The following is a 20,949-nucleotide window of genomic DNA, read 5'->3' on the forward strand; positions in this document are numbered from 1 at the left end:
AGAAATATGTGGAATCAAACATATGAAATCATAAATTGAGTTACTGTGTTAGTACATAAACAATGTAATGTAACTGTGGGTCAGAGCTATTTTTTATATTATTTTTTTGTATACAGGTGTTTGATGAGCTTACATTTCTTTGTGGCATTTGCCTTGCAGATATCAGTCCTGTTCTAATTGAGTAAGCATTCATTTTTTGCATGATCAGCACATTGTTTTCCTGACACAAAGTCCTTCTTTCCAACATTACATTGTTTATGTACTAACACAGTAACTCAATTTATGATTTCATAAGTATGATTCCACATATTTCTGCGTACCATTGTGTTTTCAATCACATTTGTATGTTTTAATTTGAGTTTTGTGTTTGTACACCTATATATGTCGTTTATTGATTTTAATTTTGTGTGTGATTTTAATTGTTTTATATCTGGTTTCAGTTGCCCCTGAGGCAGCTCTATGAGAGAGAGCAAAACTCGGCCAGAGTCGGGCATCACTAAATAAAGGGCGTTTCCAACTACCAATTCTCCTTGTTTTTACTGCAAAACCAGACCGTTCCATTTTACAACTGTATTTTCTTCAACTGTCTGATAGCAACAAAGCTGCAAGAGACCCTAAGAGGTAGATATTCAGCCATTAACCAGTTGAGATAAATAGGCAGATAAACATATCTGGCTAACTTAGCCAGAATATTCAGCGGTGCAGTTACGCCACTGAATATACCCAGCTATCTTAAAGTTGGCTAGATCTGGTTAACTGTAGACCTGCTCAATAGTAGGTCTAACTTATCCAGCTAACTTAACCAGATAAGGCTGAATAGTTTACCCTTTTCCACTGAGAAAACTGACCATTTAATCCTACTCTCTGTTTCCTGTCTTTTAACCAGTTTGTAATCCATGAAAGGACATCGCCTCCTATCCCATGACTTTTTAGTTTTCATAGAAGCCTCTCATCTACCAGTTCACCTTTATCCACATGTTTATTAACCCCTTCATAAAAATGAAGCAGATTTGTTAGGCAAGACTTCCCTTGGGTAAATTCATGTTGACTGTGTTCCATTAAATCATGTCTTTCTATATGCTCTACGATTTTGATCTTGAGAATAGTTTCCGCTATTTTTCCCGGCACTGAAGTCAGGCTCACTGGTCTATAGTTACCCGGATCGCCCCTGGAGCCTTTTTTTTAAATATTTGGGTTACATTGGCCACACTCCAGTCTTCAGGTACAATGGATGATTTTAATGATAGGTTACAAATTTTAACTAATAGATGAGAAATTTCATTTTTGAGTTCCTTCAGTATCCTAAGATGCATACCATCTGGAGCAGGTGATTTACTACTTTTTAGTTTGTCAATCTGGCCTACTGCATCTTCCAGGTTCATAGTGATTTCGTTCAGTTCGTCTGACTCATCACCCTGAAAACCATCTCCGGAACTGGCATCTCCCCAACATCCTCATTAGTAAACAAGGAGGCAAAGAATTCATTTAGTCTTTCTGCAATGGTCTTATCTTCCCCTAAGAGCCCCTTTAACCCCTCGGTCATCTAATGGTCCAACAAACTCCCTCACAGGTTTCTTGCTTTGGATAGATTTTAAAAAGGTTTTATTATGAGCTTTTGCCTCTATGGCCAACTTCATTTCAAATTCTCTCTTCGCCTGCCTTATCAATGTTTTACACTTAACTAGACAATGCTTATGTTTTATCCTATTTTCTTCAGATGGATCCTTCTTCCAATTTTTGATGGATGTTTCTTTGGCTAAAATAGCCTCTTTCACCTCACCTTTTAACCATGATGGTAATCATTTTGCCTTCCTTCCAGCTTTCTTAATGTGTGGAATACATATGGACTACGCCTCTAGGATTGTATTTTTAAATAATGTCCAAGCCTGTTGAACACTTTTAACCTTTGCAGCTGCATCTTTCAGTTTTTTTCTATTTTCCTCATTTTATCAAAGTTTCCCTTTTGAAAATTTAGTGTTAGAGCTGCAGATTTACTTATTGTTCCCCTTCCAGTTATTAGTTTAAATTTGATCATGTTATGATCACTGTTGCCAAGTGGCCCCACCACAGTTACCTCTCTCACCAAATCCTGCGTTCCACTAATAATTAAATCTAAAATAGCTCCCCTCTCTTGTTGGTTCCTGAACCAATTGCTCCATGAAGCAATCATTTATTACATCCAGGAAATTTATGTCTCTAGCAAGTCCTGATGTTACATTTACCCAGTCAATATTGGGGTAATTGAAATCTAAAAAAATATATCAAGGAGAGTCAACACAGTAACCCCATAGGATTTGTTTACGGTAATTGAAATCTCCCATTATTATTGCACTGCCAAATTGATTTGCTTCCCTGATTTCTCTTAGCATTTCATCTGACCATTTTGTCCAGGTGGACAGTAGTATACTCCTATCACTATACTCTTACCCAACACACATGGGATTTCTACCCATATAGATTCTACTGAGCATTTAGTCTCTTGTATGATCTTTATCCTGCTGGACTCTATACCCTCCCAGACAAAGTGCCACACCCCCACCAAGTTGGTCCTCCCTATCATTGTGATATAATTTGTACCCTGATATATGAAGACAGTACCCAGGCTTGCCAGTAACTTACAAAGAGGCGAAATATAAATATATCGATGTGATTAGCACTGTCTTCTTTCTGCGCCAGATTACTATTCCTGTATTATTGGACCAAATCTTCATAATAGTTATTTTATTTGAAATGGCATTGGTTGTAAGACCAATATATAATTTTACAGTTAATGTCGCACTACAAAGAATAGGTAACAGTTAAAACTGCTTAAAATCTTATAGATTACAGTAATAGACCAGTGAGACAAGCCTACAGAAACAACCTCCAGACTCCACCAATGAAATCAACGTTAAGCAAAAGAGCATTCTCCACAGCTGGTCCCAAACTCTGGAATAGTCTCCCATCAGAACTCAAATCAGTACAATGCCCCATTATTTTAAAAAAAAAACTTAAGACATGGCTCTTCCATCAAGCTTTTCCATAACATCAGCCTGCTGAATAATATCTGCCAAGGACCCCTCTAGGATATTCTCATTCATCCTACAAGAGAGCTATATAAGAACCTCAATTTATTTTTAACAACCAACAAGAGAATTACACAAGAACTATCCAAGTTCAGCTCTGGAACTTCTTTGAAACCCCAAAGAATACCCCAAAAAATTACACAAGGAATACCAAAAGAATTCTTCCAACAATCTCCAACTCCTTGGCAGTCCAAAACCCAATACCCACCCTCTTGACAGTCCCACGCCATTGTTTAGTGCCTCTACCCACCTTTAGGCTTTGTATATAGTACTTTTTATGTTTTCAACCCACATATTATTTCCAAGTTATTTTCTTCCTGTTCCTTGTAAGACATTTACTTGTCACTGTTGTTATTGTTCAAAATGTAAACCGAATTGATCAGTAATTCTGTTACTGGAAAATCGGTATAGAAAAGTTCTAAATAAATAAATAAATAATAGACAATTTCCTTTAGAAAAGAATAAAAGGTGCACAACATTGCATACCTTTAGTGTTGACAGTTTTGGCTGTGACCTCCAAAGTCTCCAAAGTTTCTGTTCCAATGTTCTCCAATTTAATTATGAGCTGTTGTGTCTCTCCATTGTAAAGCTGGACAGCGACATTAGTGGAGATTTCATCCCCTGAGGAAGGCTGCAGTGTGTGAGCAGATCTTAAGCATAATTGGGAGAAATAAGGAAGAATTACTGAAGCAGAAAACAAACAATGTACACTTCGATAATCAGTGAACAAGTCAGATACGGCATGTTACAGAAACTAATTTTTAGAATACTTTTGTTAACAGTTTGTTGGAACAGAAAACGTGTAATAACAAGGACAACATTAAGGATCTGAAGGAGGCAGTGGGAAAGGTTAGAGCTGTGTTAAAGGAAATCATTTTTCTTTTATATTTTTGGACCAGCAATTTCATCTTGCTCCTTTGGGCTTCCAACTCAATATGAACCGGCCTTGCTGGAGCTATAATGCTTGGATCTTCGCTTGCAACTACCCAGGGTTTATTTCCCATTTTTAACCCTGTCTCTACTTCTGCCTAGTCCAGCTATCTGTCAGGGTAAAAGTGTACTTGAGATGCCTCAAACTGGGATCCGCCCAAAGTCTTGTGCCCTGTTAGTGAGGCCATAGAGTGACAAACTGAGGCAACCTCAGACCTACATTAGCCCAGGATGCGGCCCCAGCCCCGAGGATCCAGACTGGTCCTTGGGGTGGGAGGGGGAGGGAACATCTCAAACAGATTGCTGGGAAAGGTCCAGCATTTGAATAACTTGATGGCTAAGGGCTGTACAATGGATTTGGAAGGTGAAGCTCCACTGCTGTAGAGTAGGCCTGGATTGTGAATGCAATTACCATCAAAGCAGCCTGATATGACCAGACCTGGACAAAAACAGCTACCATGATTAACAGACTGTTGTACTGTGTTATTTGCAAAATAAACCTCTCTCTGTAAATAAAAACCTGGTATTTGAACACCAAGGAGAACTGTTTGTGTCCAAGAGGGCCCCTAATCTAACACTATCACAGCAAGTGTCTTCTGCCGGAAGCTATACACCATAACTCTCTCTGGAATCCCTACAACATGCACTTCTCAGTCCCTCACACCAGGGTCTATGAATGCTGTTTTTCCAGCATTCCCAGCCTCAGCTGGCTCAAAAAGTAGAACTCCAGCTCTGGAAGTGAATCCATATCTCCTGCATGGCAGCAACTAGTATTTTCATTAGACTGACACCATTTGCCTTATTACAAAGAAACCCTCATGCTTAAAATTATTGAAACAGGTGAAAATATACCATTTACTGGACACTACCTTTTACAGAGCCAGGTAGCTTCCAACGTAACATACTTTTAAGAGCTGCTGCTGAGAGCATCAAGTTTGTGTCCACAACAGCAAGACAGTACATGATATTATCATGTCTCTACATCTTCCACCATGGTCATATTACACGGTTATCACTGCTCTGTTAAAACAACACAAAATTGGTATTCCTAGTTACAAATAAGAACTTTCTTCAAAGTAGGCTGGTCAACAATCGCCTTTGTTCTAAAATGTACTGTCCCGGGGGAGGTTCATTTGTCTACTTTAATAATCCCCTTTGAATTCATAGAAAACTAGGTTGCCTACCTGTAATTGGTTTTCCCCATGGATAGATGGATAATCAGCCACACAAAAAAAGTGGTGTCATCTGACAGTGCTGACACAGAGCGTTTCTTAAAAAGCTGTAGAAAAAAAAATCCTAGAAAGCTTTTCTTCACATGTGCAGGACTTGCTGCCCTACGGCCACTACACTGGATCCCCTCAGTCCTACAAAACAACTAAAAGAAAAAATGTAACTTGCCAACTCCAAATGGGAAGAATGTGTGGCTGATTATCCTGCTGTCCACAGAGGACACCTGTTATAGTAAGAAAATAAGTTTTCTCCACAAACAAGCAGGGTGAATCAGCCACACAAATGGGAGTTCTTAGCTGAGGGTTACGTTTCACTAAAAAAAGGGAAATAACAGCAACAAACTATCAATAAGGAAAGAACATGTTATTGTGGCGGAAAAAAAATCTGTTTTTGTTTCTCCCATTTTTAATGTATATTATGGGCCCTTTCGGAAGGTTAGAGATAGGAAATAGGATTCTACACCTTAAAAATACAGACTGACCAAATGTACTATTGCATCAGGAGTCACTGTCTAAACAATAATAGATGCAGCCACTTTCTTTCCATTAGGAAGCACAGTGAGTAGCATTTCTCATATCCTTTTCTATACATCCTAAATGGCCACTGCTACCAGCTCCTTAGGGCCATCAAGCCAAAAAGAGGCTGTGGAGGAAAGATCTGAAGGGAGGTCTTAACATTGCTTCTGATCACAGTTAGACTCTCCAGGACCATAAGGCAGATCCCCAGATTTTGCAGACTTAAGACACCAAAATTAGAAGGTGCTGATTCTACAGTCTTACCCTCAAAGGACAAATCATTAGACTGTTTTGTCCTTGAAAACAATCAATACCACATATCTGGAAAGGCTATCCTCTCAAACATTGTTCAGCTACGATGTCATGCAGATAACAATGAAGTCAAGTTATGGCATCAAGGCATCAAGTCAGTGCCAACCCACTGGATGCTATGTCAGATGTTTCAAGGATGGGTTCTATCAGCACTAGTGTTGATGTCAATGTGCTTGAAGCCAAACCATTCACTGGTTTGAGCTAGTAAAAGAGAATCTTAAGAATTCTCAGATTCAGTTTCTGAGGCCAAAACTGGAAGATTATTAGGAGAGGCCACATCCTTCTGCGTAACTAACGGAGATGTACCAATGGCTTTGGTATAGACCCTTGGAGATTGTTGCAGTTGCGACATTGAGTGAGAAAATGTGCTCACTTCTAAATGAAGCTGCTCGAACATGGGCAAAGACACTGTGACTTTTCTCTACACTCAGACTTGAGCATCAACAATAAACAACAACATCAGTGTCCCAAGTGCTTCTGCATGGTGCTTGATGCCTTAAGAACATAAGAAATTTGCCATGCTGGGTCAGACCAAGCCCAGCATCTTGTTTCGAACAAAGGCCAAACCAGGCCACAAGAACCTAGCAATTACCCAAACACCAAGAAGATCCCATGATACTGATGCAATTAATAGCAGTGGCTATTCCCTAAGTAAACTTGATTAATAGCAGTTAATGGACTTCGCCACCAAGAACTTATTCAAACCTTTTTTGAACCCAGCTACACTAACTGCACTAACCACATCTTCTGGCAACAAATTCCAGAGCTTTATTGTGCGTTGAGTGAAAAAGAATTTTCTCTGATTAGTCTTAAATGTGCTACTTGCTAACTTTATGGAATGCCCCCTAGTCCTTCTATTATTCGAAAGTGTAAATAACTGATTCACATCTACTCGTTCAAGACCTCTATCATATCTCCCCTTAGCCGTCTCTTCTCCAAACTGAACAGCCCTAACCTCTTCAGTCTTTCCTCATAGCGGTGCTGTTCCATCCCCTTTATCATTTTGGTTGCCCTTCTCTGCACCTTCTCCATCGCAACTATATCTTTTTTGAGATGCGGCGACCAAAATTGTACACAATATTCAAGGTGCGGGCTCTCCATGGAGCGATACAGAGGCATTATGACATTTTCCGTTTTATTAACCATTTCCTGCCTAATAATTCCTAACATTCTGTTTGCTTTTTTGACTGCTCCAGCACACTGAGCCGACGATTTTAAAGTATTATCCACTATGATGCCTAGATATTTTTCCTGGGTGGTAGCTCCTAATATGGAACCTAACATCATATAACTACAGCAAGGGTTATTTTTCCCTATATGTAACACCTTGCACTTGTCCACATTAAATTTCATCTGCCATTTGGATGCCCAGTCTTCCAATGCCCAAATTTGCTGCCAAGGAATCCCTCTCATGCATCAAGTGGGTGTAGCTGGCAAGTACATTGCTCCTAGGCCTCCTCTTGTCTGAGTTCCAAGAATGCTAGCAGTCGATGCAGCTCCTGGGTCTTTCAAAATCAATGCCTCTGGTGTCAATGAGGATGCATTGGACTTGAGTCTAATTGAGGATGTCAAGAAACTTCAGTTTTGCAAGCTTGACAACCCAAAGTAAAATCGTTAAGCAAATGTCACACTTAGGGACATCATGATCTAAGCCCAAACAGGATATGCAATTCCTGTGATGGTCAGTTCTGAACACCTTCCAATTACAAGTTGGACACCATTTGAAGCCACTGGCTTTTTCTGTGCCATTTTGAAATAAATAGATATTTAATGATGGGCTGGCCGTGGACATCATACTATGGCCAGTTTGCACTCACTCCATGCCTCGCTCTTCCTGTCAGTACTCCCTTTAGACGTGCATGCCATGCACCATATTAAGAAGGCCCTGTGGCAGAAGACCCAGGACTGGTGCTCAATGACAACATCAGCACAGTGGGGTAATTTAAACCCTGCTGTGTCTCCAGTCGATGCCTCAACAGGTCCTCCTGCCTTGCCACATTACATGTTGCTCTCGAACCTGCCTTCATTCCAGCTCCTAACCATTTCTCTGCTCCAGTTCCTATCCCTGCCTGCCAGCCCAACCGTACCTTCTCTGGGAACAGCCTTGTTTTCCTTCTCTCACTCCTCCTTACCTCTGTTCCCTGGCTTTGCACCTCTTTCTGCTTCCTTGCCCTTTGGACTGATCTCTTATGCCTGACCCCTTCTTGCTTCTCAGCCTTGCCTGATGCTGTCTGTCCTGACCTCTGCCTAGAATTCCAGTTCTATCTGAACGCTGCCTGCCCCGATTCTTAACTGGCACCATCCATGCTTGTATGCTGCCAATCCCAACTACTGCCTGGAACTAAACCTAACCAGTATGCCATCTGCCCTAATCCTTGGCCTGCCTCTGGACTTCCTCTGCTCATTTGGACCCCACTTAAGTCCTCCTGGCCCCCAAACCCAAGGGCTCAACCTGTGGGGAAAGGGGGTTGGTATGGATGAAGATTACTCTTTGTCCCCAAACTCATGGTGTGAGCGAAGTGAGTTTGCTTACTAGGCAGTTCCAATCACACCTCAGTGCAAAGGCTCACCAACCGTGACAAGACACAATGAAATCAATAGTGCAAAAAAGAAGAAGCTGACTGAGTTAGCTGAATAAGCATCACTGGAAGAAATAAAAACCTGGGACCTAACACCTGTCACTAAAAATAAACATTTAAATACCAAAAAACTCTGTGTAAGGAGAAAAAGAAGTGAGAGCTGACTGAGGTGGCCAAAATGAGAGACAAATTCTTTCCCTGTATAGAGCAAAACAAAACAAGGTACCCAACCAGGTCCATGGACAAAACAGGACTGAGGTAACCCCATGTGGTGATGGCAAAGCGGGAGTCTTTTCTACAATTTTCGAAGAAGCGCTTCACATCAAAATTGTCAGATGACATCACCTACTTATGTGACCATTTCATCTTGCTTGGTCCATGAAGAATATATTTCTTTTTAAATCACTAGAATTTGTGATAAGAAAGAGTCAGTATCGAAAGGAGGAAGAGAATCAAAACAACAGAAATTATGCAAAAAAATAAAAAAACACAGTCCTCCCTCTGTCCAAGCTGGTTGCTATTTAGTGGCTGTGTTTGTACAATTTTGGGAATTCTGTACCAATGAATGTCACTTTGAGAGGTTATTATTATAAATGAATTCACTGAGAAACTGGCTACTTGTTTTATGTAATGATACAATAGCATGTAATGTGCATTAAGAAACATCACTGAAGTGAGCTCACCCAAGGAATATGCCACTTCTAAACTGTATGCTTAAATTAGCAATGCATGTGCATTCTTCCATAATATAGGCACATATTAAAATTGCTTGACCAAACATGAAATTATATTAATTGCAATTTTTCAGCAAGTATTAAAAAGTTCATGGATTTCTAATATATATGCTGATAAGAGAATATAAAGCTTAAGGCTGTTACAGCATCCAGCATTACATAGGATTATCATTTAATTTCACAAATCTGCATTTTTATTCCGAGTATTCAATTTTTGGGGTGGGGGGGGGGGCTTTTGAATTCAAAATACTTTTTCTTAAGCTGGATGTACAAGCAAATTACACATCATGCTTCCCAAATAAGAATTAATGAGGTCTTATAGGTCTCGAGTTAATCGTTAAGAAGAATTATCAAATTTCCAAGCTTTCAATTGTTACAAATTATTATGGAGCCCTTATCAAAAACTCCTTTCATTAAAGCACAAATGACTGAGTTTTTACATGCTGTCAAGATCATTTGCATGTGGTAATATGATTAAAAACAAATAGAGAGCAGAGACCAGACGAGTCTGGCGCTGCACTGGTTGACAGTGCCCTGGTTATCCACCTCCAGAAACTAAGATTATAGTTAAATTTAGGTCACAAAGAAAACAAGCAAGCATGATGAAAATTTATACTTTGTGGGCATTTGTTTACATATGTCATGTCATGCATTTGTTTACATGTCATGCATATGTAAACTGCATATGTCATGCATATGTACATATGCATGACATATGCATGACAGTTTACATATGTCATGCATATGTAAACTGTCATGCAAATTCTGCACAACTGGCAGTTACTGTTTAGGAGAGAACAAGGACTGAAATACTGGAAATAATACAAAACTACAAATGCCTGGGTTCAAATAAGCATCTGCTAAAATCCTGCATTAGAGAATTTTAAAGTATTTCAAAACGCCTCTTCTCAAACTTATTGTTGACACCAGTACTATTGATCACTCAGCTTAATGAGCTCTGAAATGCACCAAGTTCATCTTTTTTATCCCTCTAATGAACTGTCCTTGATTTATGTATCTATTCTCAGAACATGGTCAAAGAAAACTGCCAGAGATTTAGACTGTAATTGCGTATGTTGGGGAAGACAACAGAAACAAGAATTATTTAATATATTCATTTCTTCCTTTTAAAAAATGTACAGCCCAGTTAACATGGATAGATGTTTGCACAGTGATATAATCATTGATATGAACTTCAGGCTGGCGGTGGAAAAATTAATGGAGACTCTGCTGAAAGAAAGAATAGTGAATTATCTATAATCCAATAAGCTACTGGATCCAAACCAGTATGGATTCACCAGGGGGAAGTCCAGTCAGACAAATCCGATTGACCTTTTTTTGACTGGGTGACTAGTAAATTGGATTTCAGCAAAGCTTTTGATATGGTCCCACATAGGCGGCTTGTGAATAAAATAGGAAGTTTGGGAGTCGGTGCCAAGGTGTTGGAGTGGATTGCAAACTGGTTGACTAATGGTAAATGGAACCTACTCTGAAGAGAAAAAAAAAAGTGTTAAATGGAGTCCCACAAGGATCAATATTGGGACCAGTTCTGTTCAATATCTTTGTGAGTGACATCGCAGAAGCAATAGAAGGTAAAGTTTGTCTATTTGCAGGTGATACTAAGATCTGCAACAGAGTGGACACGCCTGAAGGAGTAGAGAGAATGAAAAGTGATTTAAGAAAGCTGGAAGAGTGGTTGAAGATTTAGGAGCTGGGCTTCAAAGCCAAGAAGTGCAGATTCATGCACTCGGGGTGCAGAAATCCAAACTTGTTGTATGTGATGGGGGCAAAAGACTGATGTGCATGGGCCAGGAGCGGGACCATGGGGTGATTGTGTCTGGCCATCTGAAGGGAGGGAAGCAATGTGACAAGGCGGTAGCTAAAACCAGAAGAATGCTGGGTTGCATAGAGACTGAGGAATACACAACAGGAAAAAGGAGGTGATAATGCTCTTGTACAGGTCCTTGGTGAGGCCTCACCTGGAATACTTTATTCAGTTCTGAAGACCATATCTCAAAAGGATGGAGATAGAATGGAAGCAGTCCAGAGAAAGATGACCAAAATGGTGTGGGGCTGTTTCAGAAGACCTATGAAGAAAGGCTCAAATATCTAAATATGTATACTCTGGAGGACAGGAGGTGCAGGGGAGATATGATACAGACCTTCAGATATCTGAATGGTATTTACTGGTGCACAAACATCAGACCTTTTCTACTGGAAAGGAAACTGTACAACTAGAGGTCACAATGTGAAACTCCAGAGGGGACAATTCAGAACCAACATGAGGAAATATTTCTTCACAGAGAGGGTGGTGAATGCCAGAACGCCCTCCTGGTAGAGGCAGTGAAGACAAGGTAAATGATTCAAAAAGGTATGAGATATACACTGCGGATTACTAAAGCCTTGAGGTTGAAAATGAATAAAGGGGGTAACCTATGTTAACTTTAAGTAGAACATTTCTGCATTGGGGTAAACTGCATGGACATGCAGTTACTATCCCTAACATAATGCATGGGGATAATTTGCACAGAGCAAGTGTTACTACCATAAGCAATTTTCTGAGCAAACTGGATTTGATCTTTATCTGCCATTACTACTAACTATATAGACATAACTAGATAATAACACAATTCCATTTATCCACAAATCAAGAATAGTACAGTACAAAATATCTCCAACACTTCCCCATCAAAGTCCATCAACCTTGCTTTGAGGAGACAACTCATAGGGGAGGACAGGTTCTAACACCTCTTCTGAAACCGCCAGCAAAGTGCTAAAGATGCACATTTTGTGATTCTACTAGATATGATAATTTCCAAACAATAGAAGAGAGAAAAGAGAGAAAATGGAAGCAGAAGAAAAGTAGGAGGAAAGAACTGCAGAGGAAAAAGGAAGGAACAGAAAAAGTGGTAGAGAAGACTGGATTTCCATAGCCTGTGCAAAGTCTAACTCATGACAGGGAAAGAGAGTTTGGGTGAATCCGGGAGAAAACTGCAACCTGCATATCATAATCCATAGTGCAACTGTATTTAGGAAATCACAACCACTCATATCAATTGAGGACACTGATCTGTGAATTATTTTTCTTCCTAATTCACATAATAAATGATGGCAGATAAAGACCATTGGCCTACTCTGCCTGTTCATTTGTCTCTACCTGCACTAACCTAGCTAAGGATCTCTCTGAACTGCACAAGCCTACTTCACTGCTCCAATTCTAGTTATCGCCAACCTTACTCTCCCAATATAAAAAGGATATCTTCCAGTTGCCAGCTATACAAGCTTCACTGTCTGCAGAATATTGCTCCTTATCCAAGTCCATTTCACAGAAAGGCTGGAAGAAGCATGAAGTGCCCCCCTCCCCCACTCAAGATTAAAATAGTAATGGAGTTTAAGAGGGCATGGGGTAAGCATAGAGATCCTTAGCTCATTAAATTGGACAGAACAGAAAGCACAGATTTAGGCATTCATAGTGCCATACTCAGTTGATTCAACAATGGGTACTGGGTTGCCAAAAAGTATGGTAAAGAGGTTAATCTGAAATGCTAGATGTCCTAGTGCTAAAAAAGGCATCCACACAGATTAGCTTTGTCTGACAAGCTGAAATAGTAGAACTGACTATCGGCTGGGTCCTCTGGCAGGCTGCAAGTTCCATAATATTTATAAGTCCTGGTGGAAACACAGGTGTGCGCACAGTTGGGGGCTGTCTGGCAGGCTACGTTATGGACCTGGGAGGTTCATAAATGATCGGGGCAATTTCTTAACAACCTGTGGAGCTTGCGGGACTGCGGGTACATTATACCCATAAAAATCACCTCAGAATTTCCCTTTGAAAATACAAGCCTGCGGAGAGAAGCAGGTGCTTTGTACCCACGGGAAAACAGGTGTGGCGCTTTCAAAATGAAACCCCACCTGCACTCTCTCCCTTACTTAACTCCAGCCCTTTTTTGTCATAGATAAAAGAACCCATGCTATGATCAGCATAGGTATTTTTACCCATAGTGAGGGGGAAAGGCAATTTTATGGGCCCTTTTTAAGTAGGTAAATAATTGCTTATGCACATAAAATGTCCTGATATTTGTCCTCAGTGTTAGCTGTTTAGATTAATTACTGTTATGAGAGAATGAAACTAGCAGCTGGGTCACATAACCAGCTCTGTCTGGAAGGCTACCCGAGTGGAATCTACAAGGGAGGCGGGATGTTTGGGCAATGGCCGCACTAGTACTGCTTATTTAGAGTTTTGCAGAGTTTTGTGGTTAGTCGTGGGAAAGGTAGGTGCTGGGGAAACCCAAGTGGGGATCTTGCATATTATTCTACCCAAGAAGGAATGCAAAAGAGAAAGAGAGGGATTGGCAGCCAGCAAAGTGACAATTAATGCCAGCACAGCTGAGAGCTGTGGAGGAGATGAGGATCTACTCCTTCTCCAGCTGGGATGAGGATTGAGAACGTAGGTACTCTGGCCACGTCTTTGACGCTCAGCTGCTCCACCAGCCCAAAGTTTAACTTGGGATGGAATGTGCCTTCCACCATCACCACCATTCTCTTTTTATTTTATTTATTTATTTACCTTTGGGCTTGGGTGGGCAGGTGGCTCTCCAGCCCCAAGTTTAACTTAGAGTGGGGGAGGGTAGGGAAGGGAATATGCCCTTGGCCGCTACTATTTTATAACACTGGGGGGACAATTTGGGTATGTCATTGGATGGGACGGGATGGGGTTCACCACTCAGCCTACTCTACCACAGGAAGTATAATTCCTGCTGTGACCCAGGAGTTACATTTTGCACAGTAAAACGACCCATGATATGGGTCTGCCCTTTATCCCGCCTCCTTGCAATGCAAGCTCATATCACTGCAGTTTGCATGGAGGAGCATTAATCTTGGGACTTTTTCTTTTTAACTCCTGCTTTCCTGTGTGTTTTTCGGCCCCCTACATCAGGGGATAGATTAGCACTGAAAAACCCACATTAAAACATGTTCTTCAGTAGTCACACAGTAACATAGCAGACGACAACAGATAAAGAACAATTGGCCCATCCAGACTGCCCAGTTACATATCCCAGCCATAAAAGCTTGACTATTGCTCCTTATTAAAGTCAGTTTGTTGTCTTCCTCTGATTCTCTACCATCCAGACAAGCAAATACATTCCACATGTTTAATCCAACATTAGGGCAACAAAGTGGATTAGACACCGTGTAGTCCAGAAATAACCTTTTTATTGAGTGGAGACAATATATTCAAATATATTCCACTCAATAAAAAGGTTATTTCTGGACTACACGGTGTCTAATCCACTTTGTTGCCCTGACGGCGTTCTTAGACAACCTACCCTCTTGTTTCATTAATCCAACATTAGTCCATCTCCCCAAAGTTTTACTGCTTTTTCAGTGTCTCTGTTAGATCAAGAGGTGCATTTAAGTCCCTGCGCCAAAAAAGATAGAAGATTATAATTTCCTGGTAAGGCTTCCTTTATTTCGAAAAAGCATGAGGCAGTTTCCAAGCAAATCAGGAGGGAGTAACTCAGGCAGCACACGGGCAGCTCTCCGGTAGAAGCTGGCTGCCAGGGGGGAACTGGAGAAGCCGGGGCAATAGAACACCTGAATCTTCCTAAGAGAAGCCCCTGAGGGGGAAGAGGCAGAACCAGCTCCAGCACTAAAGTTAAGTCCTCTTTCTCTGAAAAACAGTTGGTGATTAGAAACCATTAGTTATTGGGAGCTTAGAAATATTAAGCATGAGCCAGGGAACAGATAACTAAAAGCAGGAAGAAGAGAAGACTGAAGTGTTCCTGCATTTTGTCTCTTGTGTTTTGTATTTGTTTTACTGCCAGCGCTGCTGCAAGTGTGAAGACAGAGCTCTAAGCGGTTGTATCTCAGAAAGCTATTGGTGTTAAAACAGAGCTGGCTACCTGAGTTAGGGAGATTTGTTTTGCTTTTCACTACTGCCTTAAATTGAAAGAGGAAGCTGAAATAGTCGGCGGTTTGTCTCCTGCGAGTCCTTTTAAAAAATTGAGTTTTGTATGTTGCCTCTTAGTTAAAAACACTATGATCCTGTCTGATGAGCAACTGAAAAGTGACAGACAAAATGCATTAAGGAAACTTAAGAACTCTGAGGCTATTCAAAGAGTAATCACTTTGCTGTAGTTTCCCAGTCAAACACTGGAAACATTTGGGCATTTAGGAAAGTGATATGGGGAATTGTACTGCTGTTAACTAGATGGTTTTGATTATAAACAATAAAAATTACTACAGATTGCATTTCAGCTGCACTAGTGATTATGAAGAAACTGCAAATAAACTTAAGAGAAATATAAGGAGAGTTGTATTGAAATGTTTTCTTGTTGAGTGTAACTAGAACAAACACAAAGTGAATTAGGTTTGCAAAAGGCAGAAAGCCTAAACTTATAGGCCATTGTCCCTTATAATGAGGGTAATTTAATGGCAGTGTTAGACCAGGTCCAACTGACCTATTGAATGGATAGAAGGAAACTACGGGCCTAAAACACGGGGTCTTAAATGAGAGTGCTTAGAGGCAGCTATTAGCAGTAAGGTAGCTACTTATGACAGAGTGCCATAGGTTCAGAATTCTTTTTTGGGGGGAGGGATAAGGGAGAGGCCTGAGGACAAAGAGAGATGGTGAGCCCTGACTTGAGGCTTTGATGGCAACCGACAGCCTGTTTGTGCTGGCTTAAGCTACCCTCCACTAGAGCCAAGACTTCTGAATAGCCCAACCGACAGACTGTAATATGCCCTCACTCCAGAGCCACGCCACAGTATCGTAATCATAAAACCATTGATACAATGGATCTAGCATGGAAAAGTAGTCCCTCACACAAGTCTCATTGTGCTTTCCTCTATGATCTGTTATCTTTTTTCTGCGAAAGTTTATTCTTAAATTCACTACACTGACCTGAAGGGAGCCCAGACTTTCAGGTTATAGACAAATAAAGAGGTATCACTGACAACTTGTTTATTGACCTTTATGCCTATGTGCATTATCTAAAAACAGCTATTTGATTTGCATTTTTTATAATGTAATTATGTGAGTTAATAAGAACATAAGAAAATGCCATACTGGGTCAGACCAAGGTCCATCAAGCCCAGCATCCTGTTTCCAACAGTGGCCAATCCAGGCCATAAGAACCTGGCAAGTACCCAAAACCTAAGTCTATTCCATGTTACCATTGCTAATGGCAGTGGCTATTCTCTAAGTGAACTTAATAGCAGGTAATGGACTTCTCCTCCAAGAACTTATCCAATCCTTTTTTAAACACAGCTATACTAACTGCACTAACCACATCCTCTGGCAACAAATTCCAGAGTTTAATTGTGCGTTGAGTAAAAAAGAACTTTCTCCGATTAGTTTTAAATGTGCCCCATGCTAACTTCATGGAGTGCCCCCTAGTCTTTCTATTATCCGAAAGAGTAAATAACCGATTCACATCTACCCGGTTCTAGACCTCTCATGATTTTAAACATCTCTTATCATATCCCCCCTCAGCCGTCTCTTCTCCAAGCTGAAAAGTTCTAACCTCTTTAGTCTTTCCTCATAGGGGAGCTGTTCCATTCCCCTTATCATTTTGGTAGCCCTTCTCTGTACCTTCTCCATCGCAATTATATCTTTTTTGAGATGCAGCGACCAGAATTGTACACAGTATTCAAGGTGCGGTCTCACAATGGAGAGATACAGAGGCATTATGACATTTTCTGTTTTATTCACCATTCCCTTTCTAATAATTCCCAACATTCTGTTTGCTTTTTTGACTGCCGCAACACACTGAACCGACGATTTCAATGTGTTATCCACTATGACGCCTAGATCTCTTTCTTGGGTTGTAGCACCTAATATGGAACCCAACATTGTGTAATTATAGCATGGGTTATTTTTCCCTATATGCATCACCTTGCACTTATCCACATTAAATTTCATCTGCCATTTGGAACACAATGCCTCCAGAGATCAGATTACAAAGTGATCTCAAGGCATTTAAGAAAAGTTTAAAAACATGGCTTTTTAAACAGGCATGTTACAAGGAGACGGGAGAATAGAAATTATTCAGGAATAAGCAGATAAGCACCGACACACAGGACGATACAGTAGAGTAGTCTATGAACCCCACATCAAAACTAGCATATCGATAACACTATGTATGATAAATTACCCGTAAAAGTACTTTCAGTACACTCGGTCATGATATATTGTAACCGAACCTTTGATGGCACCTGCTAGAATGTACTATAGTACACTTTTACCTACATTAAATTTGTGCCTACATGTAAACCGTTGCGATGGTGTATAACTTAGCGACGGTATAGAAAAGATTTTAAATAAATAAATAAATAAATTTTTCAGTCTCACAAGGTCTTCCTGCAATTTATCACAATCTGCTTGTGATTTAACTACTCTGAACAATTTAGTGTCATCTGCAAATTTGATTATCTCACTCGTCGTATTTCTTTCCAGATCATTTATAAATATATTGAAAAGTAAGGGTCCCAATACAGATCCCTGAGGCACTCCACTGCCCACTCCCTTCCACTGAGTAAATTGTCCATTTAATCCTACTCTCTGTTTCCTGTCTTTTAGCCAGTTTGCAATCCACGAAAGGACATCGCCACCTATCCCATGACTTTTTACTTTTCCTAGAAGCCTCTCATGAGGAACTTTGTCAAACGCCTTCTGAAAATCCAAGTATACTATATCTACCGGTTCACCTTTATCCACATGTTTATTAACTCCTTCAAAAAAGTGAAGCAGATTTGTGAGGCAAGACTTGCCCTGGGTAAAGCCATGCTGACTTTGTTCCATTAAACCATGTCTTTCTATATGTTCTGTGATTTTGATGTTTAGAACACTTTCCACTATTTTTCCTGGCACTGAAGTCAGGCTAACCGGTCTGTAGTTTCCCGGATCGCCCCTAGAGCCCTTTTTAAATATTGAGGTTACATTTGCTATCCTCCAGTCTTGGTAGTTTTTTTTTTAACAATGACCACGCCTCTTGGACTTTTTTACTTTTGTAGCTGCTCCTTTCAGTTTTTTTCTAACAATTTTTCTCATTTTATCAAAGTTTCCCTTTTGAAAGTTTCTTGATCCATTCAAATTGAACCCCTTTTCTATACATACTTTATTTGCTACAAACAGATTTCTGTAACATTAGTATAATTTTATATACAGAAATAGGTCTTTCACACCATCAGTCTTGTACAAATGAAAATGGCATTGAAAAACATGTTAAGCTCCTCATGTTATGTATACAAAGAGACTCAGTTTGGGACAGGCTTTCTTTCTTACCTTGGCAGAGACGTATGAATCTGCAGCCTTGGCAAAGCAGGAATGACCTCTACAGTGGAACCATTGGTCTTCAGACCCAGAAGGTTTTCCAGCAGACAGTCACTAAACACGCCAAACACTGAGGTATGATAACCTATGTGAAAAGAAAAGAATATATTCATGCACTTAAACTCATCTGAGATCCTGTACAGAAAGAACATTATTGCTGTTCCTAGCCAACAGACCATTCTTTAGCAGGTATTTATTATTTATTGATTGATTTACAATTATTTGTATTCTGCCCGTTTCCAGAACCTGTTCTAGGAGAATTCTGCTGCCCCCAAAATTTTGGAGCTCTAAGCAACCACTTGGTTTGCCTAATGGAAGCACTGGCCCTGCCGACACGGACCCTAAATTTGGCCACCAGGTATCAGTGGTGCACAATGAATCCCCTTCCATCCAGGACTGCGATGGATGCCTGTGCAGTATTTTCAACCTTGGCCAGCTGGGGGAGCAAAAGACCCGTTCCAGGAATCCAGCATTACCACTGTGCTACTGGGCCATTTCTATTTAGTATAACTTTGATTAGGATTAAAAAAAATCATACTCCCTTTAGAGAGTCAGCGCAAAATGATTTGCAAACTGTGTGTATAAGCTAAGATTTAATGTAAAATGTAGAAAATTATGCACCTAATATACAGAAACCCATGGGAACAGTAAGATTGATGACGTCCTTTGACCAGTAACTCAGCTAATTCCCCTCTTGTGCTAGATGACATCACCCTGCAGCTTCTACACAAGATTAAAAATTCTTCCTGTAACTAACCAAACAACTTCAAAACAATTATGTTATTGGTAGCACTTGCCCACCTACAATGCCATCTAAATGGGTTTAACTTATAAGTCAATCACAAAACTATACACACTCCAAAACGCTGCCGCAAAACTATTGCCAGTAGTAATAAAATATTACTCAATAATAGCCAAAAAGTATGAACAATCAAAATAATAAAGATTTGGCTAGGGAAGAGAACTTAATGTATGATGAAGTCTGGCAACCGTCATATATTGCCACAGTGAGCTCTGTGGCTTATATTATCAAGCCCGTGAGACACTGGGCTTGTCTAATCATAGGTTGCATAAAGACAAACTGTGCAGACACTGTGTGAATCAAGTACTGTGTAAGCACTTATCTTGTTCCACAGGATGACAGAGTAGTGTGTATGGTCCTGAAGAGATGCTCCAACACTGCGGTGTTTCGGAGATTTTGACTCCTTCCTCAGGGGCCCTTCAGGTAAAATTTATACTGACGATTTGAGCCAGTTGATTGCAGTCATTCTAAGCAGCTACAAAACTGCTTGTGAAATATCGGTGCACAAAGAGGGTGCAGCCTCACAGCGATTTGTGCCGCTTAATGACATTAAGCGGCACAAATCGGACTTTCTAAGGACTTATCGCGTGCGTTAGAGCCTTCTCGCGGCGGTAACATTAAAATTACGGGGAGGGGAGGAGTTGGGGCGGAGTTGGGGAGGAGTCTGTGGCGGCACCGCTGCCGGCGATGTTGTTTCGAAAATTATCGCCGGCAGCAGTGAGGGGAATAGCACCACCTATGCCCGCGATAGCCTGCTTCCAGCCGCACCGCAGAAGGCGAAATCACACCACCGTGGTGCGATCGGCTGCGGCCTATTCCCCCCCCCCCAGTCCCCCTTACCGCAGGCTTCATCATTCCACACAGAATGATGAATCCTGGCCTAAGATTTTAGAAAAGGTGGTTAGGAAGCAACATACAATCCTTTGTGGAGGACACAGGAAGCCTTGATAGCTGTCAATTGGGATTCAGGATGGACTTCACTATGGAGTCTGCCCTGGCTATCACAAATTATCTAAAGCACCTTGCTGATGGCACAAGCCATCAGCAAGGTGCTATTTTAGTACTTTTGGATCTTTCAGGTGCCTTTGACACAATGGACCATAGCATTTTACTAAAAGAACTGTGGAGGCTGGAATGAAAGAAATTAACTTGAAGTGGCCTTTGCCCTTCCTTCAGGATAGGTACCAATAACACATCAGCATTAGAGTTGTAGCATAAGGGATTCCCCCAGAGTTTGTCACTATCTGCTTTACTGTTTAACCTGTATATGCATGCCCTAAGAACACTAAATAAACACTAATAAATACCATGCATATTTATCTTTCTTCGAAGAAGGATGCTATAGAGGGCATCTCCTTGTTGAATTGTCTGGACACAATTTCAAAATGGTTATTCCATAGTAAGCTCAAATTAAATGGATGGAAGACACATTTTGATGATAGAGCTTT

The 20,949-nt window shown here is 40.6% G+C and overlaps 1 protein-coding gene across 5 annotated transcripts in view; it reads right to left on the bottom strand.

Moving 5' to 3' along the window:
* TRAPPC9 (trafficking protein particle complex 9) overlaps positions 1–20,949 on the bottom strand; it is a 1,860,352-nt gene that overhangs the window by 1,527,056 nt on the left and 312,347 nt on the right. For all 5 annotated transcript variants that reach the window (XM_029592072.1, XM_029592073.1, XM_029592076.1 and 2 more), the window contains 2 exons: positions 18,652–18,784; positions 3,552–3,715 (listed from right to left, as the gene is read on the bottom strand). In XM_029592072.1, coding sequence (XP_029447932.1) covers positions 3,552–3,715; positions 18,652–18,784 — 297 coding nt within the window. The remainder of the gene's footprint in view (positions 1–3,551; positions 3,716–18,651; positions 18,785–20,949) is intronic.

This window comes from Rhinatrema bivittatum, chromosome 2, assembly GCF_901001135.1.
Source record: "Rhinatrema bivittatum chromosome 2, aRhiBiv1.1, whole genome shotgun sequence".
Lineage (NCBI taxonomy): Eukaryota > Metazoa > Chordata > Amphibia > Gymnophiona > Rhinatrematidae > Rhinatrema > Rhinatrema bivittatum.